Source organism: Ailuropoda melanoleuca, chromosome 12 (genome assembly GCF_002007445.2).
Source record: "Ailuropoda melanoleuca isolate Jingjing chromosome 12, ASM200744v2, whole genome shotgun sequence".
Classification (NCBI taxonomy): Eukaryota; Metazoa; Chordata; class Mammalia; order Carnivora; family Ursidae; genus Ailuropoda; species Ailuropoda melanoleuca.
The window spans coordinates 64030920-64045335 of record NC_048229.1 but is presented as its reverse complement, the minus strand read 5'-3'; the positions used below and the strand labels follow the sequence as shown (position 1 = coordinate 64045335).

The following is a 14416-nucleotide window of genomic DNA, read 5'->3' as shown; positions in this document are numbered from 1 at the left end:
GTCCCGCTTCCCCCGCGCGCCCCGCCCGCGGCCCGTTACCTCGCAGGAGCCAGGCGCCGACAGGATGCTCGGTCGCTCGACCGCCGCGGTCGCCGCGGCCGCTCAGGCCCCGCCTCCGCCACGTCACGCGCCGCCGGATCGCGACAGCGCGCGCCGCGTCGGGACAGGACGCCTCCCTCCGCGCGGGGTTGGCTTGCGGCGGCGCTTTCTGGGCCTGTGGGGCCGCCGCGGCCTCAGGGATCTACGGGCCTGGCGTCTGCGTAACTTGGCTGCTCGTGACCGCGCCCCGCACAGCCCGTTCCTATGCGGCTCTTGGCCGTACAGCTTACACAAGGAGCTCTAAACAGCCTCCATACCCCGTTCACCACCAGCCCCTCCCCTACGCACCTTAGTAAGACACAGACCCAGGACCTGTCCTTCCACAGTCACAACTCAGCCCCAGCTCAAGTCCACTGAGGCCTCCACAAACACATGGACACTGTTGTGCTTCTGTAGCCACCACCCCCCACCCCGCCTCCCTGGGGCTCAAGCTTGAGGACATTTTTCCGTCCTTATCTTGTGTGACCCTACTGACATCCTCTGGAGGGAGCTGCACTCTCCTGTCTTCCTCTACCTCTGGGGGCTCCTCCTCCTTTCCTTCTAGGGGGTCTTTTCCTCTAGTAGCTCTGTGGTTCTTCTAGGGTCCCTGACCTCACGAGCAGCTAAGCCCTCCCCCCTTAGCTTCCTGTCCACTCAAGCCACTACTCTGTTCTGGGACATGGAGTCATTTCCCCCAGACACGTGTTTACAACTGCACACTCTCTAATTCCAGACTGACCATACCCAAACCCCTGCTCCCCATCACCGAGTAACCCAGCCAGCACCCTGGACCCTTCCTCTTCCTGCCCCCCAAGGACCTGCAGGTTTTCTCATGGTTTTCTTCACTCCAACTCTTACAGTAGCATCCCAATCCCTACCCTCTTCTCCCCACAGGGGAATGACTTTGTATCTCCTCTGCCTAAAAACTCCTCCATTCTCCTACCTATAGACCTGAGACAGTGATCTTTGAAGAATCCTCATTGGTATGCCCTCCTTGTGCTCTCTGCTTGGAATACCCTCCCTAAAAGTGAATGAGAGTATGTGGATATTTGGAGTCATTAAAATCTGACCCTTTGACCCCTGGATCTGTTCCTTCTGTCTCCCTGGCTAGGCAGAGGAAGGACTCTGCTCACTTGTGTCACTCAGTGGCAACTGGTCCACTTATCCCTGCAATAAACGCATATGTGACCTGCCAGCATCCAGATCTCTGGTTTTGCTGTCTCATACCTGATTACAACAACCCACTACGAAAGCCCACTATGCAGGAAGCGCTGAATCGGATGTTCCCCAATACAATCAGTGTTCGTCAGGACCACCCTGTGGCTCCATTCTTCAGATGAGCAAGCTGAGGCTCAGGGAGGTAAGGAACCTCCCTCCAGGCTACTTGCCTGGAACTGGTAGAGCTCGGATTTGAACCCCAGTTGGCTGGTGTTAAAGCCTGCTGTGACTCCATGCCCTCCCTCTGCAGCTGTGAAACCAAGGTTGGCAGTGGTGCTAACAGGTCAGGGGTGAGTAGGTGGCTGTAAGGCCACCAATTAGGAGTGGCATGGGAGGGTGGGTATCAGGGCAGAGCTGGGACTCAGGCTGGGCAGGACCTGGAGATAAGGGTTTGCACCCTTTTGTGTTGTTATCCTCTTACCAAGGCCCGCAATTGCAGCTGGACCATCACCAGGCATCCTCACACTCTCTGGACCACCCTTCTTCCAGGTTTGGCCAATAACTAGTGCAGTGAGGGTTCAGAGCGCCCTCTAGTGGCCCAGGTTGTATTGAAGCCTGAAGCCCAGGAGGGCCTGGCTCTGTGGGGGAGGCAGGAACTGGGACTCCCACCACACCCACTGCCCTCAACCCCCTCTCTTGGCTCAGCACCACAGACAGGCCTGGACCTCACCCCTATACATGTTTCCCTGTATCAGGCTCTCTGTTTCTCTGTCTTTATCCACCGCCATTGGCTCCCAGTCTTGGTCCCTGTCTCTGCCTATCTTGGTCTGCATCCTACTCTCAGCCGTTTCTCCTTCCAGATGGGGGGTAGACAAGCTGAAGAAACCAAGCAGAAGAGTGGTGACTTAAAAAGAACTCTAGGGTCAAAAAAAAAGATGCTGAGACCTAAAAGCTGAGAGAGGACAAACAGGCTGGGAAGGAGAGTCCAGCCAGGGTGAACTGCAGGACTGTCCTCTGCCCCCAGCTCTGGGGCAGCATGTGGGGACTGTTGGGAAGGCAGAAGCCACATTCCAATGGGAATGTTTCAGGTCCTGGTTCTTAATCCCAGGAGAGGAAATAGATTCCAGGAGATAGGGCAGGAGGGTAAAGCCCAAATAGGTGCACAGGAGCCATGCTTTGGTGCTGAGAGAACCCATCAAGGCCCCAGGAAAGGTCTAGCCCCTGATTACCTGCCTCTCTAGCCCCTTCACCCCTCCACAACCTCCCTCCTCTCATGCTCAGAACAGAGCCTCAGCCAGAACAGAGCCTTTACAGCATCAGAATATTTTTATTGCCAGAATCAAGGTACAGCCTGCTTAGAGCTCCATGAGGAGCCCACTATCCAGGAATAAAAGGAGAGAGAGATGCTGGGTATGTTCCCAACAGAGAAAATCCAGCTCCACAGAAACCTGGTGGGAGAGCAGCACAGTCCAGCCTGACTATGGCTCTGGGGTCCCATCCTACAGGCTAGACTCAAGTCTTGGCCTATAGCCATTGCCCACTTGGAAATGACTGCCACCAAGGCAGATCCAGACAGAAAACTACCAGGGGAGCCCCAAGCCATCTGGCTCTCTCAGGGGCTCACTCAAGTTTCTGGGCTAGTCTCTGTGGACTAAACACCACTGAGCTGCCTGGTGGCAGTAGGTGCTGGGCAAGATGGGCAAGAGCCCTACCTCCTCTCAGCCCTGTGCCAGCCCACCTGGGTGGTAGAAAACCCCTAGGGCAGGGTGGTAATGTGGTGGCGGGGTTAACAAGAGAGCAGCTCAGGATAGCTCAGAGTGGCCTTCACTGCTTCCTTGAGTTTTCTTCATGAGTACCTAAAAGGCCATGGGACTAGGCCTGCTCTCATCCTTGAACTACAGTCCCATGGCAAAGGGAACCAGCATCAATACTGTGGGTAACAGCCCAACCAAGGAGATCAAGGCTCCTGGGACAGAGTCCCCAAGAAATGGAGGGCCACCTGCTGCCCAATCCTGAGCTAGGCTGTTTTTGGAGGTGAGGGAGGTAGGAGTGAATGCCCCAGGACCTGGGAACCACGGAGAACACAACTGCCCCTGCCTGCAGGAGGAACCAAGCTGCCTCCAGAAAGCCACAGTCAGGCTGTTGAGCAACCAGGCCATAGGGAAGCCAGCAACTCCAGCCACTCGCAGCCAGTAGCAAGCCTACCTGTGGCCAGTTTGTGGGAAGATCACCGTAGGGACCAGAAGCCCATCCCTGGGGTCTTTAGGGACAGGGACCACAGCTCAGTAATATCCCTCACAGGAAGGCTGAGGGACCAGGGCCTGGTGGGTGAGTGTGAAAAGGCCACAGGGGTATGTGGAACAGATGGCCCTGAGTCAGGATTGGGGCCAGGTGCCAGCCAATCCGCCTGCGGAGCCAGTCCTGAGGTCACAGCAATTCCATCAGCAGCAGCATTCTTTCCAGCAAGGATCCCTCAAGTGAGTCCAGACTATTTCTTCCTTCCTCACTCCCACAGAGGAAGGATAAGAAACAGCACTTCCCAATGGCAGACATTTCACAACCCAAGATTGAGGACCTTAGGCAGTCAGTCACAAACTGCTAAACTCACAGACCGTGCTAGTCCAGGAGGACAAGAGGAGCAGCTGTGGCCACGCCATCCCACAGCCCTGCCTGGCAGAGGAATCAGGGCCCAAGGAGCACACGTTTCAGATAGGCCAGGGTGGTGGCATTGGCCAGCATCTCTATGTGCTCGCTGCCCGGCAGCGCCTGCAATGACACTTGGGGCTCCTGGCGGCTGCGCCAGGCCTGGCACTGCAGGGCACTCTGCAAGTTCACAGTGCCGTCGCCATCACCAAAGCAGATTTTGGGATCGCGGTCCGGGAAGCTCTCGTAGTAGAAGGAGTCTGGCGTGGGGACCCCAGTGCCATAGAGGCAGTGCAGGGGCACACCAGGTGGCACCGTGGCTTCAACCAGCCCCTCTGTGTCCTGCCGCATGAACCAGCCATCTTTGAAGCCGATGTCCTGGAAGAACTGGTGATAGTCCCGCAGTGTGTAGTTGGTTGTGGGTGTGTGCACGAAGACCTTTTCAGATGACCAGGTGTAGTTGTAAGGCAGCAGCCAGCTGGTGGAGACGGCAGACCGCTGCTGCTCCCTGATCTTCAAGGGCCTGATGACCGGGATCCGATTGTTGTCTCCTGCAGGGACAGGGCTCACTCAGTCTGCGCTCAGGAACGCAAGCCGGCTGGGCAGCACCGTGCTGCCAGGGCCTCCGCGGGGCCCTGCTGAGGGGCCCAGTCAGCACTCTAGCACCTCTACACTACCATCGTCATTGTAACTCCCATGGTTCCCTTTATTTTTGCTAGATCTGGAAAGCACACGACCATGATTTGTTTCCTTCTGCGCTTCGTCACCAGGGATTTAGGTAGCACATACACACAAGGTGATTCACTGTGTAAACGGTACTCTCCACTGAGCAACTGTCACCAGACTTGTGGGCACTGACCTTGTTGAAGGTGAATCAGCACGATGGCAGCCTAGAGACACATTCCTCTTTTCCTTTTCTTACACTGAGTTATGAAAATGTTTTTCTTTTCCTAGGCTCAGGCCTGCCGCCAGCCACCCCTGGTCATATCCCACTCATCTGCCTGTCACTGACCTGGGCAGCCAGGCCTGCAGGAGACAAGGCAGGAGGGGAGGCTGCAGGCAGAATGAGAATCCTTCTCACACAGGAATGCCAACAACACAGCTAGTGAGGCCTCTGGGGAGTGAGCTGGAACTTAGAAACAGGGGCCGGCTCATCTATTCAGGACCCACAGCCAACCATCATCTTACCTCTCTGACTGACCACAGCCCTTCAGCTCTTGTGGGGTCTGGCTGGAGGACCCCTGAGGAAAAGGAAGCCCTTAGCTATTCCCAGAATCTGAGGCAAAGCTCTAAGGGGACTCACAAGGAGGCTCTGAAAGGCTGGAACCTGAGCCCCACCACAGCTCCTGTCTCAAACTCAGGCATGCCCTCATCTGTCCCTTCAGGTCCAGGCTGGACAGAGTAGATAGCTGTAATGAGTCCTCACTCTATCTGGATTCATTGTCCAGCCAATCCAGGGTCACCACCAGGACAGGCACTGGGTCAATGTGATGGCTACTATCAGTTGACCAACAAGTAGGTCAGGCAGGGGCGCCTGGGTGGCTCAGTCGTTGAGCGGCTGCCTTCGGCTCAGGACGTGATCCCGGCGTTATGGGATCGAGCCCCACATCAGGCTCCTCTGATATGAGCCTGCTTCTTCCTCTCCCACTCCCCCTGCTTGTTCCCTCTCTCACTGGCTGTCTCTATCTCTGTCAAATGAAATAAATAAAATCTTTAAAAAAAAAAAAAGTAGGTCAGGCAGTGCTGATGAAATAAGGAAGAAAGCTCCTCCTCAGATGCTTAGCATAGATGTGGCTCATGGCTCCTTAAGTAAGGGGCCGTGGGCTCACTCACAGTCCTAGCAGAGGGAGGGAGGAAAGCCCCAGAGCTATAGCTGGCAGGCTCTGACAGTCATGAAAAGGCAGGTGAATTGGGGAGGAATGGGGAAGGAGGTGGCTTTCCCCACTGCCAGGCAAGCAGGCCCAAAGAAATCTGCACCTGCTTCCTCCCTGCATTACCCACAAAGGCTCCCCACTGCCACAGATGGAGGTATAACTCATAAACAGGAAACTGTAGCCCAACCTTCCTTCTGTGGAGCAAAGGTGGGCATGAAGAAAGGGAGAAGGCTCTCCTGAAGAACTCAGGTCAGACCAAGTTAGGCCAACCAGGCCAGAGCACAGCGTATGTGTGTACATACAGGCACAGGCAAGCACCGTGTGACCAACAGTTGTGCCACTGCATGGACACGCTGTAAAAAAATGTACATGGATAACCAAGGCCATCAACTAGAGAGACAAAACTAAGTAGTGTTAGGTTCTCTTTTGGAAAAAGAGATGTTTGGAAAAGCATACCACTCTGGAGAAAGAAGGATCCTCATCCAAGAGAAGAGACACGAGGTGGCCCAGGAGGACACTGTTGAAGGAAAGAAAGGGCACCATCCCTGACATCAGCACCCCACACTGGGTCAGGCAGGGTCTTACCTGAGGCCAGGACACGCCAAGTCTTGGCCACGCCCCCCCAGGGCGCACCCAGTGCCACAAACGCACGGATATACTTGTTCTTCCAGGCCTGGGGCTGTCGCTGCAGAAAGTAGAGTGTGTACATGTTGCCCATGCTGTGGGCAACCAGCACCACAGGGCCCCCGTACAGCTGGTGCATCTCCTCGATCATCTCCCGGAGGGCCAGGAAGTAGGGCCCGTTTTCATCTGTAGGCCAGAGCCAGGCAGTGTCAGGTAGGAAGGGTCCTGGGGCCTGAACCACTAAATGTTCTTCAGGCCAGATTCAGGACTAGGTGAGTGCGGAAAATGCTAAAATCCAAGTGGGAATGGTCTGGATTCCCCTCTTTTTCCAGGAAGGGAGAAAACCTAGGCGCTCCTTTTCTCCTCCTCAGCCTCATTAACTCTCCCCAGGGCTCAGAGGCCCAGAGGGATGGGGAAGGACAGGAGAGACTGACTAGAGGTGACAGCTGTGACTGCTGGGGTAGAGATGAGAGGCCTTGGGGGCAGGGGAGAGCTTGGGGCCTATGGTGGCTGTGACCTCCTTGTCCCCATCTCCCAAGACGTCAGGGAAGAAGCAAGAGTGACCACTTACTTGGGGCTCGGCGCCAGTCGTAGGGGGCCCCCCGGACATCCTCCCCCCGTGTGTAGCCCCAGCCTACAAGGCTCTCTACCATGGTATGGAAATAGGAGCCTGCAGACAGAAATGTATGGGAATTAGAGAGAGTACAGCCAGTGCCAGCCACCCACACCATGCCCAGAAAGAAAAATGTGACATCTACTGTAGAAAGATCCCCGAAGGAGTGCTATAAAGGTTCTGTGGCTACACTGATTAGAGACAGTTTACAGGCTACCCTTTCAAACTAACAGCATTTCTCCCACTCTGAGAATACAGCAGAACTTCCAGGCCCATTCCCTGGAGGGCATGAGGAAGGGCTACATACCCACACTGCTTTTGCTGGGGTCCAGGAACTCTAGTGAGAAAGTCTTCCCAAAGCCAGGGACGCGCACATCCACACCATCTGGGAACTGGGTGGCCCGGGACGTTCTGTTATAGATCAGCCTGTCAGGGGACGATACTGAGCTGGTGATCCAGAGGTGACACTGAACCTGGTGTGTCCTAATCCTGCCCTGTGTCCTGAGCCATATTCCCTTACTACCTTTAGGTTTGGTAAGAAGTATAGGGGAGACTACAAGAAACAAAGCAAGTTTATGAAGCACAGATCAGAGTAACCACACCCACCTGAGGACCCCAAACAAGACTCATTCCAAAGATTAACCCAAGGACCCCCGTCAAGGCAGTATTTCCTTCTCAATGTCATCCACCTCAGAATGCAGGTCTTGGATTTGGTTGGGAAAGAGAAGTGCCAGGACTGGCTCTGCCATCACATCACACTTGACCCGAAAGGCAGTCAGCCTAATCTTGCACGCTCCCATTGCCCCATCTCCGTGAATTCAGCTCCTACCACCCACCACAACACATCACAGGGCAAAGGAGAGGGTAAGTGTAGCACACAACAGAACCAAACAGAGAAACCCCCACCTTAGGGCCTACACATCTGTGGCTGCTATGTGGATGGATGGACATGGCCTGGAAAAATGATGGGACAGGATGGTGGGAGACAGGAGGAAAGCCTTGTCCTAGGCCAGGAACTCTGTTCTGGCCTCCTTGATACCAAGGAGGGAAATGTGCCCAAGAAAACACAGGCCAGACCTGCAATCCTTGGTGGCCCTGAGTCCTAACCCCCGAAGATCAGCCACAGAAAGCTGACAAGATATGCAACACTGACCCAAATAATAGATCCTGGGGGCCCATTTTCTCTAGGGCAATCTGTAGGTGAACCCAATGGCCACTCAGCAAAGTGTAGAAAACTTTCTACAAAGCCAAAGCAGCTCCAAACAGGTCAGATGTCCAAGGCAGACAAGCCCCTCTCAGTATCAGCCCGAACCTCCCATTGGCAGTACCTGAGACCACGTCTCTGGTATAAAAATAGAATTGCAGATCAACAGCCCAGAAATAACCCTGATCACGCACAGAAGAGGAAAAAGTCAACAAAGCAGGTGTCATAAACAACAGGGAAAGGCAAGGCACCTGGAGAACCAGCTAGTATATCTCCAGGAAAAAAAATTTAATTTGTGAGACTCCATTCAGCTCAAACATTTACTGAGCACCAACTGTGCTCCTGGTTCTGCTGCTATGAAGATAAAAGAGATAAAATCTCTGCCTTCAGGGAGCTGGGTCTTAGCTCAGAGTCACGCAATTCCTGATTTAAATCTTGGTTCTGCCACTTATTAGCTGAGTGACCCGAGGCAATTTTGTAACCTTTTTAGAGCTTCCAGATTTCCTCATCTGTAAACAGAGTTTGTTTTCAACCTGTCTCATAGGGGTGCTATAAGACTAAATGAAAGAGTATGTAATGTGGACAGTGCCTATATTCGATAAGCAGTAATTCCCAATATATTATTATCTTATTAGCAGGGAAACATCCTTGGAAACAAAGTTTGGCACCTGATAAAGGTGAAAGGAAGCAGTACTGTGGCCTGGAGGAAGGAAAGGTTAAGAGGTCTGGGGAGTGGCAAGGGAAACTTTCCAGAAGCACCAGGCTCAGGATTTAAAGGGTGAATGGGAGGGAATTTATCAGGCAAAGGGTGTAGAGGTAGAATTCAGGCTGAAAGAACCGCATGTAGAAAGACATGGAGGGGCACCTGGGTGGCTTAGATGGTTAAGCGGGTGCCTTCGGCTCAGGTCATGATCCTGGGGTCCTGGGATTGAGCCCCACACCCGACTCCTTGCTCAGCGGGGAGCCTGCTTCTCCCTCTGCCTGCCGCTCCCCCTGCTTATGCTTCTCTCCCACTGCCAAATAAAGTCAGGAAGGAAGGGAGGAAGGGAGGAAGGGAGGGAGGGAGGGAGGAAGGGAGAGAGAGAGAGGAAGGAAGGAAGGAAGGAAGGAAGGAAGGAAGGAAGGAAGGAAGGAAGGAAGGAAGAGGCAGACAGACAGCGACCTGGTATGTCCCAGGAGGCACAAGCAGCTGAGGAGCCAGTGGCCAACTCAGAGGAAAGGGAAGGGGTGGAAGCCATGATGAGGTTATGAATAGGGCTGGAGCACAGAGTCTACATTTAAGGGGGCACCTGGATGGCTCAGTCAGTGGAGCGTGCGACTCTTATCTCAAGGTTGTGAGTTTGAGCCCCACGATAGGTATAGCGATTACTTAAAAATAAAATCTTTATTTTTTAAAAAGATTTTATTTATTTGAGAGAGCGAGTGAGCGAGAGAGAGAAGGAGCAGGGGGAAGGGCAGAGGGAGAGGGAGAAGCAGACTCCCTGCTGAGCAGAGAGCCCAATGCAGGGCTCGATCTCAGGACCCTGAGATCATGACCTGAGCTGAAGGCAGATGGTTAACCGACTGAGCCAGGCACCCAAAATAAAATCTTGAAAAAAAAAAAAAAAGAATTCATGCACAGTCTGTGAAGCACAAGGTATAAACTGGAGAGGGTAAGGACAAGAGCTGTAGTAAAGGGAAGAAAGTTCTGGCTGGGAGGGTGCAGAGGTGGTGCCAGTCAGACTGAGGAAATGAGAAGGACAAGAGGTCAGTGACCTCAGGGTCTGCTGAAGTGGGAATGAGACAGAAATGGGTTCTAGAGATTTCTCTAGGCTGGGTTGGTGAGCAGCACCCCATCAGTGCCCCAGCCCCCACCTGATATTGTCAATCCAGCAGTCAATGATGACAGGCAGCAGCAGTTCGAGGTTCAGCCAGAGTGTGAAGTAGCTGTCTGTCCTCTTGGAGCAGAGGTAGTGCACAACCGTTGGCTTGTCTAGCTTTGCCTCCAGCTGGTTGCCCAAATCACCGGGCACTGCAGAGGGACACAGAACACACATGAGGCCCGGGACCTGTTAGGCTGGGGACCCCTGAACCCAAAGGCCTTCTACCCACAGCTGTCCTAGGCTACAGAGTAGGGCCTTGTTCACTCAAAGGAGTGGGAAACAGGACAAAGCACTGGGCCACTTAACCAACCAAAACTGAATCCAGAGAAGGCACTCCAGGACAGGCTTGTGGAAGGGGGCAATGAACACAGGCGGCTGCCAGCCTCCTGAGAGCCCAGTAAGGTTCCAGAAAGCAGACCATCTGGAAAGCCCTAGCCTCTCAGCACACCCAGACCCTGTAGCAGAGATGGCTACCCTAAAACATCACACCATTCCAGCCACGGCCCAGTAGGGGGTGGTGGCCCAGGCCCCAAGGATAACCTCTCTGCCCAAGCCGGTCAATAGACCAGCTACACAGAGCCTTGTCTGCACAGAGCCCTGGGGCCCTTGTAACACTCAAACCCATCCCCCTGGCTTCATAGCCCAATATTAAGGCCCTTCCCAGAATATTTGCTCCCATTGACCTTTCAGGCCTCACCTGCTTCTATATGCCATGCTTTTGACACCTTCCAAGCACATTCCCATTTAGAATCCATGATCACTGAGTGAACAACCAGCTCTTGGCTCTCCTGGGCATTCTCTTGGCTCTACGAACCCAGCCCTGAAGAGGGCATGCCCTCCCTGTACATCATCTCACAGTGTCCTCAGAGCAACCATGGGAGGCAGGTTAATACCTCCCTTAACAATACAGATACAAAGTGGGGAGTCTTCAGCATGACAATGCAGAGACCCTGGTCATTGTCTCCACCAAAAAGGAATTGGCTAAAAGAGGAAGTCACCAAATTTGCTGTCCCTGAATGCCCTTTGTCCTGAACAGGCTGTGTGGCCTCTAAAAATAGCAGTGGTCATTTCTCAAGCCCCTTTTGCTTAAAACTAGGACAACAGATATCTATGTACCTTTCACCTCAAATAACACTGGGAGAGAACATCCTTACTATGCCCACTTCACAGATGAGGAGACTGAGGCTGAGTGGTGTAGAAATGGCTTGCTACAGTCTCCTCCTGCCCACTTCTTTTGTATCGCTTCTCTGGTCTCTGCTTCCTCTACCACCAATTTGGGTCTCACTCATAGAGGCTGGTCACCCTTGGATGCTGATCCTCTGATGGCCAAGGTCAGGTCCCTGCTCCGTGCACAGGAACAGCTCTTCCACTGCACACCATGGGGTTTCCCAGGATTAATGCCAACACCTTCACTTTCTGAGAAGCTAGGGAGATTAGGATTCTGTGACTCTGGATGGAGTGTGAGGCTCCTCTGCTGTGACCTAGGATAACCAAGAACTGAATGAATTAATGAGTGCAGTTAGCACCAATCCAAGCAAAAAGGCTGTGTGCATCAGGGACCACACATTTCCCAATGCTATACCCCTCATACTCAGAACTCCTTCAGCCTACCCATGGCTCCTTGTGGGCCTAAAGGATAAAGTCTAGATGACCCAACCAGTCAAAGGCCCTGCACAATCCACTCCTCCCCCAACTCCATTCCAGACAGCCTGCACTGCTTACCTCCCTTCCTCTAATATGTGGTTTCCTCTTCCTGGAACTCTCTCCTGGCCTCAGCTCTAGCTACACACTCCAGGAAGCCTTCCCAGACTGGGCTGGTGGACTCTCTGTGCTTGCCCAACACAGACCTCATCTCTGGGGATCCCTGCAAGCTTAGGGAACATAGCGCCATGTCTGTCCAAATCCCATGGTGAACCTGAGCCCAGCATCCCCCTGGGGTATTTCCTCGCCTAGAGCTCCTGATGGGGGCCCCCTGGGACCACGCTGCCTACCAATCCTACCCTTCTGCAATGTGCATCATCCCCATTAAAATACTCCCATTAGAAAGAGCATGGGGGTTGGGGCGCCTGGGTGGCACAGCAGTTAAGCGTCTGCCTTCGGCTCAGGGCGTGATCCCGGCGTTATGGGATCGAGCCCCACATCAGGCTCTTCTGCAATGAGCCTGCTTCTTCCTCTCCCACTCCCCCTGCTTGTGTCCCCTCTCTCGCTGGCTGTCTCTATCTCTGTCTCTGTCGCATAAATAAAAAAAAAAAAAAAGATTAAAAAAAAAAAAAAAAGAAAGAGCATGGGGGTCATGCTGTAGCAGTTCAGTATGTAACATATACCTTAGAATGTCTCTGCCTTAAGGAGTCCTGGCTGGCCAGCAACTGAATGCTCGAATGAAGCATCCAAGGCCCTCAAGACAGAAGTCTCATCCCTGTCCACCACCACCACAGGGAAATACTGTGGCTCCTGTATGGTTGCAGGGGCAAGGATCAAGGGGGGGGATAGGCAGGGGAGATCATCTAGTCCCAATATAGCCCAGTCCAAATTGGTCTGGCAGGGATAAGAGTACAGGCATGTTTCTTGACATCTGTTCATAGCCATTGTCCCAACCCTTACCTCTGTCTTTAACCATCCTCAGATTCTCTTAGGCCTCCTCCCTCAGGCCTAAGGCCACCCATTCGATAAGTCTGGGGTGGGGGTGGGGGTCTTGGTGGCAGGCTAGGAGAGCCATTCTTTCCCCCAAAAACTTCCTTTCAATAATGCCTCCTGAAACATATGGGGCTGGAAGGGTCGAGAGAGACAGCCTCTTAGCCATGCCCAAACCAACAATGAGGACCCTGGGGACCAACTCGAGAACACCCGAGTCCCCGCCGACCCTCAGGAGTGGGGCCAAAGGACCTCGGTCTCTCCAGCTAAAAAATGGGCATAAGGCGAGGCAAGGCTTGGGACTGACGTAGACGGGAGTACTGACGGACAACCGCACCGTAGCCCTCCCACTTACCCCATATTCTACAGGGGAAGGTGAGCAGAGGTTGACCACACCCGCGCCCAGTACGGCGGGAGGTGGACGGACAGACCCAGGTGACAAGACAGACAGTCATATGCTCCCCCACCCCATGCTTAAAGCAGATGCAGACCTGGAAGATAGCCCCCCTCCCCCCGCACCCCGTCCTGCCGGACGCACGAACACACGGACCCACGACTGGACGCGCGCCTCACCCAACACCACCGGAGGGGGACGTCCAACCGGGAGCGCCGGGTCTGCCAGCAGCAGGAGGAACAGGACGCCACCCGGGAGCAGCGCCGCGTGGTAGGGACAGAGGCGAAGACCCATCGCGCGAGACCCCCACTACAGGTCCAAGGTGCGGATTCAGCGCTCTGTGCTCGTGCCTAGGCCGGGGCGGCGGCGACGCACTTAACCCCGCCGCCCGCACACGGCCACCGCGGCCGGGCCAATCAGGATCCGCCTCCCCCAAAAGGCCTGCCAATAGGCACTCGCCGCCAGGCACGTCCCTCCCAGTCGGAGCTCGCCGCCTCGCCCCTGCGGATCCCAGGCCAGCTCCTTGGACCGCGCCGCGCGCCGAGCGCATCGATCGATTGGTGCTCAGCCTGGTTTCTCGGCTTAGTCCCGGACCCGTCGGACCCAGCTTGCGCGGCTGGATACCTAATCTAGCTTTGCGCACCCAAAGTCTACGCTGCGCAGCCCTCATCCCCGATTCCTGGCTCGTCCTTGACGTGGGATCTGGACCGTGTCGGGACGAGGGCGGATTCAGGGTCCAGTGCTCGACGCTGCTGAGAAACCCTGGTCAGAGCAAGAGGAGGAAGGGGAGAAGTGAGTCCCGGAAAGTTATTGGGCCTTGGGGTACCGGGAGCTGACCAGAACCTTTGTGCAATCCCCACACCGACTCTTCACACCTTGCCCCGACGGCACGTGGGTTCAAGCAAGGGGTCCAGGGGACCCCTGCGTCTGGCCAGGTATTAGGAATGCGGGTGGGACAAGTATAGGCCAGGTCAATGTGTTTTGCTTCCAAGTTAGAAGGCTGCCCGGCCTAAAGTTTTTTTTGTTTTTGTTTTTGTTTTAAGAATATATTTTTTAAAGATTTTATTTATTTATTCAACAGAAATAGAGACAGCCAGCGAGAGAGGGAACACAAGCAGGGGGAGTGGGAGAGGAGGAAGCAGGCTCATAGCAGAAGAGCCTGATGTGGGGCTCGATCCCATAACGCCGGGATCACGCCCTGAGCCGAAGGCAGACGCTTAACCGCTGTGCCACCCAGAGGCCCCTAAAGTTTTATTTGCGGGCAATATGGAGTCACCCCTCCAGACTGAGCAGTCCTGGTGCCCCGGAGAAAGTGTGTTTGAGCCTCAACCCTGT

The 14416-nt window shown here is 54.3% G+C and overlaps 2 protein-coding genes across 7 annotated transcripts in view; both read right to left on the bottom strand.

Annotated features, from left to right (window-relative positions):
- The window catches only part of SLC7A6 (solute carrier family 7 member 6), a 35857-nt gene extending 35665 nt beyond the window's left edge, over nt 1-192 (bottom strand). Inside the window, exon 1 of one of the 3 annotated variants that reach the window (XM_034672638.1) lies at nt 40-192. The gene's annotated coding sequence lies outside the window, so the exon portion shown is untranslated. The remainder of the gene's footprint in view (nt 1-39) is intronic. The other 2 variants (XM_034672637.1, XM_034672640.1) reach the window with 2 other exon arrangements.
- A 2358-nt stretch (nt 193-2550) lies between these two features.
- PLA2G15 (phospholipase A2 group XV) lies at nt 2551-13482 on the bottom strand. Of its 4 annotated transcripts, XM_034638494.1 has the most exons (7): nt 13261-13396; nt 11342-11537; nt 10049-10205; nt 7298-7416; nt 6949-7047; nt 6339-6563; nt 2551-4430 (listed from the first exon to the last, which is right to left on the bottom strand). In XM_034638494.1, exons 2-7 carry the CDS (start codon nt 11343-11345, stop codon nt 3919-3921), a joined length of 1116 nt encoding a protein of 371 aa, XP_034494385.1. In that variant the 5' UTR covers nt 11346-11537; nt 13261-13396; the 3' UTR covers nt 2551-3918. The 4 variants fall into 4 exon arrangements, with proteins under 4 accessions (XP_034494385.1, XP_002923259.1, XP_019659336.1 ...); XM_002923213.4 differs by lacking the exon at nt 11342-11537 and having other exon boundaries at nt 13261-13480; XM_034638495.1 differs by lacking the exon at nt 11342-11537 and having other exon boundaries at nt 4172-4430; nt 6339-6438; nt 13261-13482.
- Between the last annotated feature and the right edge of the window lie 934 nt (nt 13483-14416).